General features: G+C 41.3%; 1 protein-coding gene across 2 annotated transcripts in view; it reads left to right on the top strand.

Annotated features, from left to right (window-relative positions):
• The window catches only part of LOC111671296 (chloride channel protein 2), a 142,664-nt gene that overhangs the window by 115,250 nt on the left and 7,414 nt on the right, over positions 1 to 20,000 (top strand). Inside the window, exons 19-24 of one of the 2 annotated variants that reach the window (XM_023428394.2) lie at positions 532 to 602; positions 1,102 to 1,176; positions 2,588 to 2,620; positions 11,651 to 11,689; positions 13,563 to 13,667; positions 19,356 to 19,442. In XM_023428394.2, coding sequence (XP_023284162.1) covers positions 532 to 602; positions 1,102 to 1,176; positions 2,588 to 2,620; positions 11,651 to 11,689; positions 13,563 to 13,667; positions 19,356 to 19,442 — 410 coding nt within the window. The remainder of the gene's footprint in view (positions 1 to 531; positions 603 to 1,101; positions 1,177 to 2,587; positions 2,621 to 11,650; positions 11,690 to 13,562; positions 13,668 to 19,355; positions 19,443 to 20,000) is intronic. The other variant, XM_023428396.2, reaches the window with a different exon arrangement.

The following is a 20,000-nucleotide window of genomic DNA, read 5'->3' as shown; positions in this document are numbered from 1 at the left end:
ATCGCGGGACAGAAAGTTATTATTCTTTTCTTTGGCTCCTATAATTATTTAAATATGGAAATGAGCATTTATTGCTCTTTTTGTATCTGTGGATTTCTTTTTCAGGTTGTTCTCGTAGCCGCAGGTTGTAGCTATGATAATGCTAACTGAGACAATACGCAAAGTTAGCTGTGCAGGTAGCTGGACATGAACACGCTCACTGCTGGTGTCCCAAAACATCAACCAGCAGCAGGGATAAAGTTAGCATACATGTAACACTGGCTCATACTGGATAAAAATGTCCTGCTGTTTTCCTGCCAAGTTAAGAGCATGAAGCCCAGCGAGATCTTGTTTTTCTCTAGATTCATCATCAAGGTCCAGGTCTGACAGAATTTTTGCACATGATGCAACTGTTGTTGTAACACTTGTTTAGACGGGACCAGTAAGATTAGGTCTGCAAACAGACGGCACATGATTATCTAACAGATGGAGAGCAGGGATCTTTGATGGTTTCACTGATTATCTCTCTCTCTCTCTCTCTCTCTCATTCAGGTCCAAACGATAACTCGGGCATTGCTTTAAAGAACCTGTTCTGTGCCAGTCCAGACACAGAGGGCCTGGAGGTGAGAGAGTCATTACCTCGAATATACCCATTACACACACACACACTCACACACACACACACACACACACACACACACACACGGTGGCTCACATCCTGTCGTTCACACATTCTGTACACCCACACAGTCCTATGCTATCTCTCACATACAGTCCTTCACGCTCTACAGTACAGCACCTCCCACACAAACAGACACACACATATACAGAAAACACACAGACACACAGTATCTCAGTCGCCCTCAATATAAAACCTTTTTCACTTTGTCTCAGTCTTGCATCCTGCAAGGCTTTAAAGAAAACCCAGCTCCTGCACCACCCTGCTAATGGCTTGTTTCATAAAAATAAGGTTTCAATTAATTTTTTTCCCCCCCACAACATTGCAGTGAGGTTTGCTCACGTCAAAGTGGCGTTTTGCAAGGAAGTTTACGTTTTGCAAAGTCACTCTGACGTTGAGGTTGTTGTTTAACACTTGTGTGCTTGTTTCTGATCGTCCGGAAGAAAAACAACAACATGGAGAGCCCCACGTCTCCTGAGCTCAGGAAGCCGTCCAAAAGAGTCAGGATATCTGTCGTGGTAAGAGCCACCGATCGAGGTTACCCAAATGCCCGGAATCCGCCCGGCAACAGGTTCATCAGCAAATCAACTGATTGTCACCACCGTCATCTCCATCCCAGGGCTAATCCCAAATGCCGATGGCCAGGCTCCACCAAAAGCCCGACTGTGCCATCGTGCCAAAAAGTGTTGAACACCCTCATCCTTGTCCAACCTGTGAACCCGCCCTCTGACCTCTCACTGCCTCTCAGCCTAGCAACCATTCATCTCAATCAGCCTCCACTGGTCCTGTGGTCAATAGAGGATACCAACATTGCTTAGCGCCAAAGCCAATGATGCATCAAATGCTTCAATAACCTGCTAAAAAACTATCAGCGCTTACTTAAAATTACTTAAAAAGATTATATATATGGTCTATATTTATTTATATTTTAACACTTTGGGTCCCAATAAACTTTTTTTTAACTTCTTTTTAACTTATTTCACTGTCCTTTGTGACAGAGCTCTTTAACATTTATGTATTTTATTTAAGCGTTGTCTTGACAGCTGTTTCATTTGGTTATTATTTTCTTAACTTTCAATGAGCCTCCTGCCTATTAAATTTAGCTTTTCTCAAATCTGCAAATTCCCTGAGGGAGCAGTGTTCATGGGGTGAAATTACGCCCCACTACTGTCGTCTTACAATTAAAATACGATTGAGTAACGGGCAAGTGGTCTACGAGGACGAGGCTGTTCAACCAAGCATGCTGTGCTGTCCATCATCAGCTGTGTCACCCGAGGCGTCCTATCAGTGACCGCCTCCCAGAGCAGGATCCCACCCTGTTCCTGGAGTGACCCAAAGTCCCATCGCACTCCTTGTAATTGATGAAAGAAACGCTGTGCTATACCATGTGTTTAATGTGCAAGAGGGGAGGGGAGGGGGCAGGAAGCACCATACTGGGGCGAGCTCCTCTGTGCATGCAGCGTTAAATACCAGGATAGGAGCATCATCTCTCTTCATTAGCACCAGGCAGGTATTTGAACGACAGCGTTCCAGCAGCAGCTCAGATGAAATGATGATGCATGAGAAGTCCTGGGAGGTATTGGAAAATATCATCACAAACCGGGATGCGGCCTGCTGTCCAATTAACAGCGGCCGCGCGCTCTCCAGCAGCGATGCATGTCAATCAATGGAACAAGTGCCTGATTGTGAATTGAGACAAATGATTCCATGATACGAGATCATCTGGCGTTGCATGACGAACGATCGCACGGCATCCGTTTCTGAAAAATCAAACACCATTAAACTTTACATAATCAAACCAAATACGTCGACACGTTTGGCATCAGTGATTTATTTATAATCTGAAACCTTTTCACATCGCACAAGTTTTCATATCATCGTGAAATTGTTTCTCACTCACCGCATATAATGTCATTTCATTCACTATAGGAGCCACCACCCAACTTAAAGAGTCTCTTTGGGGTGAGCATGTTATCCACGTTTCTTCTACACATTTGCTTTTCATTTTTATTTCAATCCAGTGTTATGATGAAAGAGCAGATACAGACTTTCAGTGTCAGAGTTGCTCACTGTGCTCACAGTGGATCTTTGTCTTGATCATCTCGTACACTTGGTTGTTGAAGTCACAGCTGTTACACACTTTTCTACTGATTCAGTGCTTTAATCATCCAGACGTTAGAAAAACAGCATCAGAGAAACTACATTTTTGATGTAGCCATTTTGTCTGGGATGACATAAAAGTGATGAAGGTGTGTTCAGGGCGTTATTACCATGAATATGGCTGCTGAATTGTTTATGCAGTCTGTGTTTATTCCCCTCCACTGTATACTGTAAACAGTCATACAGAAATGTAGTATTTTAGGTAGTTTTTACCTTAACATAAATTCATAATGTTTATTTAATTTCAAATCAAAGCAAATTAAAATGTCTAGTTTTTTATTTTCATTCCACTTCAAAGGTTGTAACCATGAGTAGTTCTGACTTAAGTATCTGAGGAAACATGATCAGCATCCAAGGACTCTTACTCTGTAGTTTTAAGAAAACTGAGAGTAATCAATACGTGTTAAGTCGTAAAATTGTTTCTTTTCAAAATGATGCAAGCCACAGTTAAAATATGAAATAATATTGAATTCAGTCCCTACCCCAGTATACTTATGATATCACACAGACTGCGTGTGTGTTTATTGTGATCGTGTTTGTTTCTGTGATGGCTCAGTCTGACTGATCTCAAAACTTGACTGTTTCTGTTATTTCCCTACAGTCTCTTTTTTCCTCTTTTCTCTGTGTGTTTATAAAATGAACTTTATACGGACTTGGAATAAGCACAAAGTTTTAGCTCAAGTTCAGACATTTTACACCTGCACAGATAATCCATCACCCTGCAGCAAACTCATGTCTTGTAGTGGAGAGTAGGAATGTTAAGCTAGGTTAGCTAAATTTATCCACTGGTGCTCGGTTAGCGTAGCCTAGCCTAGCTGTAGCGTAGCTGTAGCATTGCTGTGGCGTCCTGTGCAACGACATTAATTTATTCTATAGTGTAATAAATTTCATCAGAAAATAATAATGATGCAGTCGTTTATCAGATCACTTAATAATAATAGTAATAATATGTGTATTTAGTATATTACTCATCAGATGTTGTTTGTTAGCATGAAGTAGCTTAAGTAGCTATATGAGAAGTAGCTTGTATTGTAGCTACTTCCCATAAAAACTAGCTTAGAGCTTCACTACTTGCAGTTTCCAAGTAGCTTTTCCCGACACCACTCGCATCTTAACATTGACTCTGTATGAAATTGTGATATTTGGGCACAACATCTAAAATCTGCTTAGAATTCAGTCTGAACAGATGTTAACAGGCAGCAAATTAGGTGCGTTTTCAATTCAATCCAAGAAACTTTATTTGTTCCCAGCAGGCATTTTAAAGGGCACATAGAGTAGACAATTAAAAAACACACAAAATAAGCAAAAAAAACAACAACAAAAACACACACACACAAGCAGTGCAAGACATAAGAAAAACAAAAGAAAAACGACAAAGGAACCCTAATGGAAATGTTTATTTGTCCCCAACATCACTTGAGTATAATTATAACCCATTGCCTCAGATTCTCAGTCACTGTGTCAGTGTAACTCTATTAGCATTATTAATGATTTAGACTTGAGGCACTTTAAAGGGCTCCATTAGTTTCACATGTCAGTGACAATTATTGAAGTCCATACACATTTTCAATCATTCACAAGCACAGAGCAGTGTCAGATCATTCTTCATCTGTTACTTCGGGGCTTGTACAAACTCGTGGTTCAAAGCTAATAAATTACACTGTGAAGTCTTAATCTTGTTGATAAGTAAGAGAAAATACTGACAACATCAGGTTCTCAAATCACTGTCCCCACCAAATGGATTTCAGATGGTTTTCAACCGTAGCTCCGTGTCCATGTTTGATTTTTCTAATATCCAGCTCTGCAGTTTCCTGGTTCTTTAACACAGTAACACAGTACACAATTACACAGCAGAAGTCAAACTTGCCCAGAGAAAAGTACAAAATTAATAACAGAGGTTGCGCATAGGGAGTGTTTTTTTTTTTTTTTTTGGTGTGAAGCCTGAGGTGTGTATTTCACACCGTGACACCACAGCGCCCGTGTTGTGAGTTGTGTGGCGGCAAAACACAGAGGAAGGTGTATTGCAACCGGAGGAACTTTAGTTTGAGGTGAATGAGGAAACACATTTCTTCAACTGTAGTAATCATAGAGATTAATGAAAAGAAAATGTACTAGTTTCACGTATTTACAGCAGAAGTGCAGCTCATTACATGGTCCGTCTCTCTGTGAGGCAATGTCTGTGCAACAGCACAGCTAGCGTTCACTGGCAGCTAAATTCGCATTGATTGTCCTGACGGGGTGCTACGTTAAAGGTCAGAATTTACAAAAACACCACAGTTTTCATTTTAGTGAAATTTTAAATGAACAAAAAACCTCTCATTATTCATTCGCCACAGCGTGGTGCATTATTCCTGCGAAATGGCATCTTTCATTAAGCGTATTAGTGAGTATGTACAGTAGGGATTCAGGGCCTGTCTCTTATACACATCTTTCATCTGTTAATCCGGCGCAAAGCCTCCGTGCTCTAATCTGTAAAGTAAACATCGTGCAGCAAATTACCAAACATGTTTCAACACTGAGGTCATCAGACAGTTTTTCCTTCTGAACCTGGAATCACAGTGATTTCAGGTCCCATATATTCTGTAACTTTTTTTAATTTCTCTTCTGAGTCGGACATCAACTATTGATGCTGCAGTGAACATTATTAACGCCATCAATTACAGGTTTAGGTGCAGATTTAGGAAGCTCATGGATCACAGAGACCCATTTAGGAGAAGGTGTGAAATGAAATCCCGAGTAAAATCTTGAAAGATGAGTTGTACCTTTCAACAGACTCGATAAAAACTTCTCAGGAATACTACAGCTACTTCTTATTCTAGTCTATGTTATGTTGTATATATGTTGATTTATTGGTATTTGGCCTGTCGGAGGAAATTCAACTTTATCAGTGTGAATGTACCACATGAAAAACTTTTATATATTTTAAATCAAATCATATCCCCAAGTGCTTCTATATGTTTATGCATTTTAGAACTCATGAAATTGTGTTATAATTCAAGACACTGTGCAATTTGACTGATGAAAGTCACAACAAACAATGCACCAGTATCAATCAAGTCATTTTCTGCCATTAATTTGGAAACCATAATATAAGAATTAAATTTCATGACAATACGTAATTTTTTTAGATTGATACAAATGCTGGCAATAACATTCATAAACGTGTTTGTTTTTTATTTGTATTTCTGACCACGTGTGAAACCAAACCTGCACCTCTGGTTGCAGCAGAAACTTAACTTAAAAAATGAAAATCCGCGGCTTAAGTGTGAAACTGTTGGGGATGTAAAAATAGATCTTAGCACCAGTTAAGGCGTGACTAACGAACCTCAGCCTTGGCTTAAGGCCATTTTATGTCAGATTTTATGTCCTTTATGTACATCGTTATAGTGTTTAACATGAATTGATGGACGCCTGTCGAGTTGGCAGTGGCCCTCATCCGCCACTGCTGGTTGTAATTTAATGAAGTCCAGAGATTTGTTGAGAGCTTCCCAAGAGGAGCATCTCGTACGGTCAGTGCTGACACACATGGTGTATTATTAGCGCAATGAATTTTGGATGTGTTAAGTGGGCCTAGAAGCATGTTAGTCATTATTGCCTTCCAGTGAGCTAATTAGTAATGAACCCCTGTAGCACTTGTTGTGTGTGTGTGTGTGTGTGTGTGTGTGTGTGTGTGTGTGTGTGTGTGTGCATTTACAGTACCACAAGCCAGTAGGTCTGTTTCCCCTGTCATCAGGAGTTATAATTAACATTCAGCAGCGTATAAGTGCACGTAGCAGAGAGAGCGCTGCTGATTACAGCATTTTCTCTGAGTCCGTCGAGGCTCCGTGGGCCTGAGCAGAAATATGGACAAATAAAATTTATACATTTTTTCTTTTCTCCCCTAAGACCTCCGAGTTACACCCCCACGGCGGAGGAAAATCAAGTTATTGCCTCCTCTTCCTCTCCTGCTCAGCTCTCACCGCTTCACTCTCTTTCCGGATCCAGTTTCATTTCTCGCGCTTGTCGTCCATCTTTACCTCCTTTCTAAAGTCCTCCTGCCGTTTTTGTATCTCTGTTAACTGCCCCCGCCTCCCCACCATCCCTCCATCTAGGCCGTGAAATATTGATGCAGGGTAAATGACATCAGTAGTCTGTTTCGGAAGAATAATGCCGCCCAGCCTCTCGGTCTCTCCTCACTGTTTTTCTCATTATTTTCCCCCCACTCTTGCATCTTCGTAATGCATCCTTTATTTATGATGGCTGGTGGGCTCAGTTTTTTATTTATTTTTTATTTTTTGGCATCTCACTTACAGTGTTTTTTTCTCGTGTTTCTTTAGGTTGTTGGGGAATGTGCGTCTTTATTTCTTGACGTATACACACTTGCGTGGGAACACACACACTTGATGCAAAAGAGAAAAGACAAGTTGCATTTAAGTGTTTGTAGAGATATGATATACAGTATGTCCTCATTGTTTGACGCCTTAACAATGTTGTTTGGCTGTTGGCAGCATCAGCATCACCCTCCATGCGACAGAAAACAAAGCCCTGAGGCAAAAACACAAAACTAGTTGTATACATACACGTATGTTCAGTTGTCCACCTTGAACAACAGTCAAAGAAAAAGATAGAGCGGATCTCAGAGCCAGTTACAGCTCTGATAAAGATTGATGTAAAGGAAAGTACGAATGACTAGAGAGGAATGATTTGATCTCGAGGAGGATCACAGGATTTCAGAACCGGTCTGACGTGTTTATCCAACATTATTATGAAGAATAACTGCAGAATTATCACTGATGCAGGGAGATAATGAGCTAAGTCATTGTGACATCTGGAGCCGAACTGCTGAGTCCAATTACACACATGTCAGTTTTTTTGGGGGGATACAGCTGCACAACATTTAGGGACACTCTGTCATTTATGGCAGAATATTCAGTTTGGAAGAAAGTGCAGTTTCTTTCTTTCTGTCGTTCAGGACAGAGCTGGAATATATACGTTAGTGTCGTCAGCATAAAGTTGAAAGTTGATGTTTTGGGGCGTCAGGAGCTAACATTACCTTGCTAACGTTTGTTGTTGCTGCTGTCCAGACAGTCCAAGAGGATAATGATTTCCTATGTGACGTACCACGGCTGAAGGTCTCAGTGTTGTGATGATCACATCAAACTAAAGCTGTTCTCATTGATAAAACAGAAGAGATTACAGTGTAAGATACTCGTTTTTTTTTATAGAGCAAGAAAGATGAATTTTGAAATAGGGGCAGTAATTATTAAACTCATCAGGGTCAAGTGTTAACTCTTTCAGAATAGGTTAAACGACAGCAAGTTTTTAAGTTGTATTACAAAGACACCTACTCCATTAAAAATGTCCTTCAGGTATCTGATAGGAGGAATATTCAGGGGACAGGATGAAGTTTTCATTTCCTGAATAATTTCAGACAACACGGAGGAGATACACAGGAGAGAGAGAGAGAGAGAGAAAGTGAACTTATCAGGAGAAGATGAGTGTGACATACTGACTGTAATTTGTTTTGAGGGTGAACTGATGTGATGCCTGATATCAGATCCTTTCAGGGTCAGGACTCCGTCGCAGGTTTTTGGAGCGTCATTATTAAAAAGAGCTTTGGGCTTTTGACGGGCGTCACTCAGATAGTCTCACGTTTCCAAGGTGTAGCCCGTGATTTTTGAGGGTGTCATTTCGCAAATAATAACCACAGTACCACAGCATTACCTTAAAGATTTACTACCCACCATTTCACAGAGTTTTCACTGAAGTTGTTACGACAAGCGCAGCGTCATTGTTGCTCACACAACTGTAATTAGACCAAAGTCATTAATGATGTCATTTCACAATTGTGTTAAACTCTCTGCAATCCAATCAGATACACAGACAGGATTAATAATAGACTAGTAATAGAATGTGAAAGCAATAAGCAAAGGGAGCATTGGCTGCACATGAGTGATAAGTAATTATTGTTGCAATGTCTCCCTGTTGCACCATGTGGTGTGTGGTTCAGGCAGCAGCAAGAAACAACACACATTATTAAAATTAGCACGAGAGACAAACTCGATAACGTCCTTTGTCATTGGAACCATCACAGAGGATAGAGAGCAGGGTGTTAATGACGACGATACTGATGCTAAATTCAGATGTCTGCACGTATTAATACGAGCTGCTTCCAGCATGCAATGGGAAGCCGTCGGCTGAGAAGAGCTGATGTAATGAGCTCAGAAGTTGTTAAGAGTGAACGTTACAACGACCTTATGTGAAGAAAAAGCTTCAAGAATTTATTAACATTACATACAATCACATGTACGTCCAGTCGTATCCTGCTGGTAACTTTCCCAGGTTCTGAGTGATTAGTCTGCAGATTTCTGCCGACACCTGAGCAAAATGTAGGTGAATGGAAATTTAATATGTGCTCCTCAAAGCATTGAAAACTTGGTTCTAACCGTGAACCGATATTCATGGTTCCCGATGACTTTGGTGATCCTCGAACTTTCCCTCCAGCGCCGACTTGAAGTTCACATTTCTATTTTTTATGGAAACACAGATCTCGGATGGATTACAGTGAAATCAGATACGGACGTTCGTGGTCGTCAGAGGATGAAACATAAAATTACTGTTTGTCCAGTACTTTTGTTTATGACCAAATATCTGTTCCCACCTCAACTGTTGTTTGTGTTTAGTGCTAATAAGCAGATGTTAGCTAACACACTAAACTTGGATGGTAACTTTTATACCTGCTAAGTATTAATATGCTAGCAACCAGAACATGATTTTGAGACACATTTCTTTTTTTTTTGTTTTGAAAATGAATTCTTCACACAGTTACAGAAGGAATTTTTTAACAAAACAGTGATAATGTACTTTTTCTTTTCGTTGTTGAGAAACTCCAAATAAAACCTAAACTTATTGTAATGCCATATAATAGATAGTAGGTGTAAAAGACAAAGTATTTTTTAATCTGGATGAACTGACCCTTTAGATCAGAAGACAAATATGCTAAAAATTGGAAATGTAAAAAAGGGACTATCCCGGAGAGAGAGCTCCTTTCTATCCAAACTTCCACCATCACCACGCTCTTTTCATTATATACTTTCGCTGACTACATAATCCGACAGTGCGTGTGTATGATGCAGCAGTCTTTGGTGGTAGATTGTGTGCTCCCTGCTGACCCAGTCTTGGACGGTTGCCACTGATTGGGTGATGTGGTCGCTGCACGGAAGTAAAGATGGATCGCTGCGAGAGGAGGGGGAAGGAAGAGCAGCGGACCTTTCTAATCTTTGTCTGGTCACAGAAACAGCACAGCAGAGCACTACAGCTTCATCGGCCTATTGTCAGCACTCTGCAGTCCTGCTGCCTCTCACATGCCTCTGCACACACACATACACACACACACACACACACACACACACACACACACACACACTTGCACGCTCGTCATTCAAATCTCATTTGAATGTGCCCACACAGTGCATCTCATTTCACTGTCGGTCACATGCAGATGCGCAGTTTATTCTACACACACACACACACACACACACACACACACACACACACACACACACACACAGAGTTCCGCCTCACTCATGTATTGAAAAGCAGAGACTTGCTCTCTTAATCGAGCAGCTAATCTTTCTGAAAGCACCTATTTTGCATGCATAGGCCCACCTCTCTCTCTCTCTCTGTCTCTCCTCCACACACACACACACACACACAAACAAACACACACACACACACACAAACACACACCAAAGTGATATGATCTCCCCATCTTTCTTTAGTTTACATTTTACCCCGGAACAACAGTGTGTCTTGGCGACATTCAAAGTGCCCTTATGTTGTGTGACAAGCAGAATGATCAGTGGAACAGCAGTGATAAAGTGCTGTAGGTGTGTGTGTGTGTGTGTGTGTGTGTGTGTGTGTGTGTGTGTGTGTGTGTGTGTGTGTGTGTGTGTTTGTTTTGTCTCATCAACTCCAGGCACGTCTGGCCTCTGCTTGCATAATCCTACAGTAGGGCACCTCTTTTCTACCCTGCGGCAGCAGTTGCTAGGGTTACCGACAAGTCAGCCACAACAGCGATGGGGATAAATGAGCTCAGGGCTCCCATCAGCCCCTGGGTCACACACACACACACACACACATTGCCTATCCTTCTCTCTAACACACACACACATGTTCTCTTGCATTCAATCCTGAGAAAGTAAATACCTGTACTCAAGCACATGACTAAACACTTTGAAATCGTATTTCACAGCCTGTCTCACACACACACACACACACACACACACTGAGCTGCGTACACACCCCCTGGTAACGCTCTCAGACACTCAGTCGTACATTTCCATCACCCAGACCTCTCTGGCTGCCTCTCTGTTAAGCACAGGGTTGCTAGTTTGACTCCGGCGTTTCAAGCGGTATCAGCTTGTCAGTTACGAGCCGTGAGCTGCGAGAGCGCCGCAGATCCATCATTATAATGATCATCTGCTCTGACATCTCATACATCACATCCCCCGCACTCATTAAATGTACTGTAGTCGCTCTTTTAGTCGCTCATTCCATTTCTGTCCATCTGTCTCAACACGGCGGCACCGTATAACACTTCTGATGTGATGCATGGGTGATAATGTGTTTTCAGTGTGTCACTTTACCTTCTGTGCACAGATGCAGTGAAGGGGGGCAGAGTTGAACAGTACAAATCAATGTTTATGGAGATAATAACCAGCTGGACCACATTGTATTACCATTTCATCACTGCTTGTGTATTTGTGTTTTACACTTTGGGTTTTTTCATGTCAGTGTTCAGTGTGTGTGTGTGTACTCACTGCTCTCCTGTTCTTCTTCTCCTCTGTGCAGGATGATGGAGATTTGGAGGACGACATGACCATCAGAGAGGTAAGACGGACAGATATAAACACACACATTACAGCCAATGAGAGTAAAGCAGCAAAGGGTTATCAGAACTACCACAGATGAACTGTGGTGACGTTTGTGCATTTCATATGTTAGTTTACCTGTTAATTAAAAGGTAACTAGACTAATTTCAGTGTCTGTTTAGTTGTCATAGGGAGTATTACAAACCTCATGAAAACTATTCACCTCTAGTTATTGAGGTGACATCACCCAGGTATAGCTACAAGCCTGTGAAGTTCAATCATGAAGGTTTCAATGAAGACGTGATGGTGTGAACGCTGTTTCCCGATCCCAAGAAGGAGAATCTGGTGCTAACACTTGTGTCTGGGACTATTTTCAGCTGCATATTAATGCATATTTGTTGCTTTAGTGAGTATTCACTGTACCAGGGAAGTGTATGTGGCACTAAGTTAAAATAAACTACAGCGTGTGTTGTTATGTACAAAGTGCTGACAGTGTATTCCAGCTTCAGGGTGAACAAACAAAACAAATCTGTCTAGAAACAAAACACAGACATAACCTGCTCAAATATAACAAAGCCAGATTACAACAACAACTAACCTCCATAACTAACTAAAACTGTAGAAAAGGTGGACAAAGGAAATGGCGGTCCACCCCTACTAACTTTCAAATACCACAAAGCTCTAGACACGGCTGCTCAGGCGTAGACAATAGTGAGGCCTGACAGGAGGTAGATGAGTTTTCTCCCCTTGCAGCTCGGCCAGGCCATCTTTGTTCCTTATATTTGACGAAGACATCTGCCAGGAGACAATCAGCGAGAGGAGTTGTCCACCAATCCCCAATCCCCTCCTCGTCCCGGCACACACGTATTCGCATAAACGCACACTTTCACACGTCATGCCCTCGCTTTCAGGCCGCAGGGAAAAAAACAACATACACGCAACAGGGTGCATGTTAATGAACGTCACCCACTGCATCAGTCTGGTTCACTGATGTTTGTGATATTTTTTGGGCAGCAAGGAATACGATAGATCATCTTTAATTCATAGTTGGTTTTGGTGTCTTGATGGGATTTGTTGACGGTAAGAAAAAGATGGAGTATGAAGCAGCCTTACCTTCAAAAACCTGTTTTTTGTCCAACTCGAACCTCAGCGTGCGCTTGGTGACATCACGCTTCTGTTTTTCAGATTCCTCAATATCCCCAGACGGATAGATTACCCTGGAGTCTTATATTTTTGGATATGACATCATTCATAATTCATCCATCAACAGCACCTCTCATTTCCTCTCTGTCAGCCGCACATTCCTCACACTTTGCACCTCCATCGCCTCTTTTTTTTTTTTTTTTGTTCTTTCTTCAGACTCACTCACCGTTCTCCTCTCATACATCTGCCGTGTCATCGTTCCTCGCTGCTTCTCCCTTTATCGTTCGCCATTCACTCTTCACCGCCGTCCATCGTTGTGGGTCTCGTATGATTTATAGAGTCGTTCAGTGCGGTGTCCGGTCCATTGATTGTCTATCAGAGGGAGGTGATTTGTCAGGAGGTTGTATGGGATTATTCAGTGGCTTTGACTTCTGATTAGTGACTGACACCAGACATAAAGACATCATCTGTTAACAGCCTCTATTACACACTCTGTCTGTCACTCCAAGGTTTGTAGTCAATCAAAAAATAAATGTTTGGCCCAAACAAAGCCAGGCTGTAGCACTGGGAGTCAACATCAAGTCAGTGTCATCTACTTCTCTTACGGTTGGATATGATGCAGTTTATTTAATTACCTCTGTATTAATTGATCAAGAAAGTCCTTTAATTTTTTGCTCCTTCTTTTGTTGTCAAGTCTTTAGTGATGTTTAACTCTCGTCGCTCATTTCTTTCCTCTGTGTGTTTTGCAGATTGCAGAGTGGGAGGAGAAGCAGCTTGATGAGCAGGTCAACTTCAACAACTGCAAGATCGACCCCGCCCCGTTCCAGCTGGTGGAACGCACGTCGCTGCACAAGGTCTGATTGCAAATACAGCTGCTGTTCAACCTCAGTGTGTGTGTCTCTAATGTACATCCTTTGCTACTAGCTGTGTGTCTTTAGTGTTGTGTTTCAGGTTATCCACACTGATAAAACAGTGATACCTCTGAATCCGATTGATTGTGATCATTGGTGTAGAATAACTGCTTCAATTATGTGAACATGGGCATCAGCAGTTATTCATTGATTTAGTCAAGTTCATTGGTGAAGCGCCCCACAAGGCCAAACAACGAAGCAATACAAAGTGCCTTACATAAGGAAAAAAAAAGAAGCATATGACTATAAAAAGACACATGAATGGGATTTAGAATAGAAACAGGAGATAAAATAAAGCAGAACTGAATAATACTGAGAAAACGAAACAAACAGAAAAGTTTGAAGCCTTTATTCAAAAGAACTTTGTCCACATATGTGGTGCATAACAACTGAATGTCCTAGAGCCTCTCAAAGGCCTCGACAGAACATAATGTATCTATAGGCAAGGCGAATTTATTTATATAGCACATTATTATCGTGCACAGAGGTCATTCAATGTGCGTAACAGAAATAAAAGAAGCACAAAAATAGAAGTAAAAAACACAATAAGAAAACAGTATAAAAACAGATTATAAAATTGGCAACATCTCAAAAGAATGATGTGTGACAGACTTTACCACTAAAAATCATGGTGTCTTCTGACCTTTAAAGCAGTATGGCAGTCAAAAAATTAAATGTCCAAATACATTTAAAAAAGATCTAAAAGAGGTTGTCCATTTGTTTTATCATGTTTATAAAGTACTTGTTTTTAAAGGATTAATTGGTTTAAGCAGGTAAACTTGTTTATTCTTTTTTGTTTTGTACATCAACAAGCTGTTTCAGCCCTGTATAAAAACACCATACTGTAAACGTATAAGTCATTTGTACATATTGCCATGTAAACGTGTGTCAGCCGCATCATTATAGTAAAATAATTTGTTGTTCTCCATCATCCAAGATAATGAGAATATATGGACGGTGAGCAGAAGAGGCCCGAGAACAGAGCCCTGGGGAACCCTGCGTCGGTTTTGTTCGCTCAGATGTGCAATAACAAATTGATTCAAAGTAGTCCCCCGTCCTGCAACAAGGATTCATGTGACTATAATTTTACGCTAAAAGTCAACAATCGAGTTATTTGAAGTTATGTTATGTTTTTTTTACAGGGCTGAAACAGCAAAGAATAAACAAGTTTACTTGCTTAAAACCAATTAACCCCTCAAAAACTAGGCCTTTATAAACATGGTGAGCCAAAATTAAAACAATGCGACAATCTATTGACTGCCAGACTGCTTTAAAGTTAAGAAGACACCATGATTTTCAGTGGTTAACTCTGTCATACATTTTTCTTTTTGAAAATTAGTGTAATCCCTTGATACATATAGTTCACATTCATAACTTGTCTTAATACTATAACAGTCCAGACATTCATCAGTGCTGGCGCCCTGTGGATGGAAGAGTGGGTGGTAGAAGGTAAACAAAACATACCAAGACTGGGAAATTTACTAATAACATCTTCAGCATTTTTATGTCAGAAATTCTTTATTACTTAAAAAAACATCAAGTTTAGTGTATCAATGTGAGGCCAGCTTCATTCCCAATATGAACAAAAGCACCTGGAAAGAAGGAAACCTTCACCACTTCCAATACACTGAGCACACGACGTGCTCTCACTTAAAACACTGATTCTGAGCCTGATGATTGCGTCCCAGATGTTCTTCTTGTTAGACTTTATATAAACACTGTATGTTTTATCAAACACTGCTGGGTTTCTTTTAACCTCAGTGATGATTCTCGTGTTGATGAGACGCGTTATTGTTATTGACCGCTCTTCACAATGATAGTTTCAAACCAGAATTAACCGCAGAATGACAAGTTCACACACTCTGGCCAAGTTTCTCCCTCTGTGTGAACGAACAGCATCATGAAAGGAGCTTTAGCTCTTCAGAGCTTGTCCAGCTTTAGTTTTCTTACTGCAGCACAGCCACACACCCAAACACCCACACAGTGTTTTAGCTCTCGCTTCCCACCAATCATACACACACACACACACACACACACACTCTGACGTTCTGGTTTGCCGGCGGCTGTGGCACTGCCTAATGTCCTCCATTCATAATGTTACCTGCTGTACGCCATACGCCCCCCACCCCCTCTTGTCCTCTGGGCTCTGTGTGAACACTCTTTAAACATTTAAGAGAGGGATCCTGCACCAATCCATCTCGCTCCCCTCCCTCCGCTGCACACTGCCAAAAGCCAATACCACGCACAATCTCCCTCAGCATATTAAACACCGCCCTCCACCACTGCTGTATACAGCTGTGTGTGTGTGTGTGTGTGTGTGTGTGTGTGTGTGTGTGTCTTTCTCTCTCACTCAGCCTCTCCGAATCTGGCCGCCATTTATCCCATGCTCCTTATTCTTGTTGTTCTTGTGCGTCTGCGGACCCTTATATAACAAACAAAATCTATTTTCTTGGAATATTTAAATTAGATTATGTTTCTTTGAGTTTTGGCCCGAGGCTGCTGCCAGTTCGTTTGAGGTGGTGGATAACGGACGTCAAAGCAGAGCGCAATTCCATCATTTTCTTCAAATAACAAGTAACATATAAAAAAAATATAATTATCAGTAGAGGGTTGGTTTACTTACATTACAAAAAAAATGTACAGCGAGGTGATGAAGTAAAATGTCATGTTTGTCCTCTCATTTGCTCAGGTTTTTTTCTTTAATTCGTCACCTATTCACATCTGGTCATGAAGGGAGTGTGGAGCTGATGTGCTCAGACATCTGTGTCTGAGATTTCTGCCTTCAGTCACATACAATGGAGGGGAATGAAATATTATTTCTGGCACCAAAAACAATGAAAGACTATATTAAAAAAAACCTTTCTTTCCAGAAACAAAGTCCCAGACACACAGAGAATTCACAGACATCACTTCATATGAAGGTAGTTCAAATAAAGGGGTGTTAAAAGATAAAATAAGATAAGATAAGAGTAAAGTGAATTCACAAACATCACTTCACATGAAGATAGTTCAAATATAAGGTGTTAAAAAGTAAGATAAGAAAAAATATACTTCATTGTCCCCAAAGGGAGATTTGCGTTACATGACACTGACTGAACAGTAAGTAATGACAAAATAGAAAAGAGATATAAAGATTTCTCCATAGAGATGTGTAAATATTGCCCGTCGTGTTAAATAACATGTAAAACATAAATAATTATAAAAAAGCTGTGAAGTAATGAAATCATAAAACCATTAAATCAAATTTACAGTGCATAAAAAATACATATATAACATGTTAAACTGTGCAAATATTTCCCAAAAATGTTGACTTATTCCTTTATTCGTCACTATGAGCACCATAAAAAAATAAAATCTATTCACCCCCACTGTGTTGGGTCAGTGCCTGACATATGTCAAAGCCTGGGCCAGACATATAAATGTGTTTTTGGTCATTTGGGTGACTCGACCCTGCGGGATCCTGTTTCAGTGTGTAATGGTGGAGGCACTGTGCTGTATATAGTTCCTGGTGGTGGCAGTGCTTCTCCAATTTAAGACCACATTTCCCATAATCCCCATTCCATTGTGTGTAAAACATTTTCACTTTCTGATTAAAGAGGACAAACACCAGTTGACAAGTCGTTGCCAAAACACTATTGATGACACCTTTAGTCAGTGAATAGCAGCTGAAATAGATGTGAATGGGTTGAAGTGTAGGTGAGCGGACACCATCCCCAGAGAGGCTACAATATCCACCTGTGTGTGGGGGGGTGGAGGGGCAGATTACATTACAGCTGGCCTTTGCCTAAAAACACTTAACAATCTTTTCCTTGGCACAGTGGGATCAATTTTAAATGTCCCAAATGTCTACTCTGGCCAAGCAGAGTCCCATTAAACGCTAAAAGGGTCCAGAACAAAAAGTCCAGTTGGCATCAGTCCTGCGACCTTTCTGACCCCCCCCCCCCCCCGGCTGAAGTTTTCAACTCTCCACTCCCTCGTTTTGGTTTGAGCTGCACACAGCCCACACTCCTCCACGGTTACTCTAGTGGTGAAGACGAGATTAAATGAAACTTTAATGACTCCTGTGGGGAAACTGAGTAATCGCATCAGCAAATGCAGCGCTAATAGGGCAGAGAGGTATAAATAGAGCAAAACGGGGTCAGAGGATCATAGAAAACCGACATTTCTCACCGTGTGAACATTAAAGTAGAAATGTAAGAATGAAGACATGAATGACACCAACAACAACATAATGACGACCTCAGTATTCACAGAACATCTGAGCGTTGTTGTTTTTGTTATTGCACAGAAATGAATCATATTGTTTCATTTTAGAGACAAATACGAATCGCATGGATTCAGCAGAAGAAATGTTCCGACAGACTGCAGTCCAGGTTCACATGAAGAGGTTATTTAACAGAGAGATTTATCAGTCTCCAGTTTATGGCCTGTAACTAAACTCATGTAAATGACGAAATTGACCTCGACACCGTCTTGACATTTACAGCCTTTTTAAACAAGAGACTGCGCTTGAACATCCTCATCCTGCGTTTAACCCAGTTCATGAGACACCGGTCACAAGTTAATGTGTGGCTGCAGGCTGCAGCTGGAGTCTGTGCATCAATACGAAACCTTTAAGATCCCCTTTAGACTTTTAACTTTGTTGAAATCCTTTTCCTTCTTATGAATATGTCAAAATTGTTAATTTAGAAGGTTTAACTCCAGGAATCAAGATGGCTCCTACTTCAAGTTGATTCTCAGTCGTATCTTTTTTGCGTTCACTTCACTTTTTCCTGTTCTATTAATCCTCTGTTTCTTTATCTCACCTTGATTATTTTGCCTCCACACACTATTAGAGTCGATCTAACTCATGAGCTTTAGCTGCGTCCCAAGTCAGGGGCCGCATCCTCGGAGGTGTGGCCTTTGTAGCCGTCGTAGATCTGCAAAGGCTGAACCAAAATGAGGCAGTCTGGCACAAAGTGCTGCTCCTGTCGCCCAGCAACCTTGACAACTTGAGGTTTTAAAGCCCTTGGTTTTTTAACAGTTGTGCCATTTTCTGTTCAACTGAACTGAGACATAATATTTACATTTAAATGTGTAAATCCTCAGACTCTCTGTTGACGTTGTTTGCTGTCCTTTTGTTGTCATTGTCGACGCACAGTTAATCTTGGGATAGTTTGGGAAACGGAGGATGTGACCCTGAATTGGGACACAGCGTATTTTAGCTACTTGACAGGTGTGGGTTGTTATCTAATGCACCGGTCTCTGATTGGCTGTTAAAACCATGTTGTTGTCTTTGTGAACTCATTTCTTGCCCCGATAAAGATGGCGGCTCGTTGCCACAATCTACTTCAGTCTTTTCCCTTCATCCTGTTCTGCTCAGATCACTGCTACTGTTCCAGCTGAAACACTCTGAATGTCCCTGTGTCACATTTCCCGAAGTGATCGTTTCCCATTTAGCTGAATATTTGACGAGCTGAATGAATCCAGTGTGAATGAACTTGTCATTGTTGGATAATTGAAGTCAGCGGTGCATTTCCCTAACGGAGCCTCATTTCCTTTTTAAAGCAGGAACCCGCCGCTTTATTGTCGCTTGGTTCGTACTGTTTTTTTTTAAAACTGTTTCCAACCACCTCTGCTGTTCTCCCACAGACCCACACCATCTTCTCCCTGCTGGGCCTCGACCACGCCTACGTCACCAGCATTGGACGTCTCATCGGGGTGGTTTCCCTCAAAGAAGTAAGAGTCTTCATGGTGGATTTTTTAGTAGTCTTGAATCCACATCCGTTTTTTTTTTTTTTGTGTGTGTGTGAATTTTTTGATCCCAGCTTCATGTAAAAAGTCATGACTGTCATCATTTACACAGGCAGCATATTCACCGCTTTTGTTACTGTAAAATCACTGTCAGTATCATCAGTGAGTGCTGTCACCGCGCTGCACACACACACACACACACACACACACACACACACACACACACACACACACACACAGGCATTTCAATCAACATCGATTCCTCCTCCCTCTGCCTTTTATGTACTGTGACAGACAAAAGGCTGCTTAATATTGCTGTCTCTTTCTGTTGTCTCTCTTGTCTGTTCTCCTCTCCCTCTCCCTCTCCCTCTCCCTCTCCTTCCTCACAAACAACTGAAAACCCCCCCTCCCTCTTTGTGTATCGGCCAGGAAGTGGCGAGAGGATTGTTGCTAAGTGCAGTGCTGTTCGCCTGTCCCTGACATTTAGTCTGTTTTTGTTCTACGTTCTACCAGCAGACACTACATCCCCCCCACCCCCCACCC

Source organism: Seriola lalandi, unplaced genomic scaffold (assembly GCF_002814215.2).
Source record: "Seriola lalandi dorsalis isolate HSWRI2012SDOR001 ecotype SW California unplaced genomic scaffold, Sedor1 jcf7180002054874, whole genome shotgun sequence".
Classification (NCBI taxonomy): domain Eukaryota; kingdom Metazoa; phylum Chordata; class Actinopteri; order Carangiformes; family Carangidae; genus Seriola; species Seriola lalandi.
Note: the sequence above shows the minus strand (reverse complement) of the source record. Positions and strands in the feature narration are given on the sequence as shown.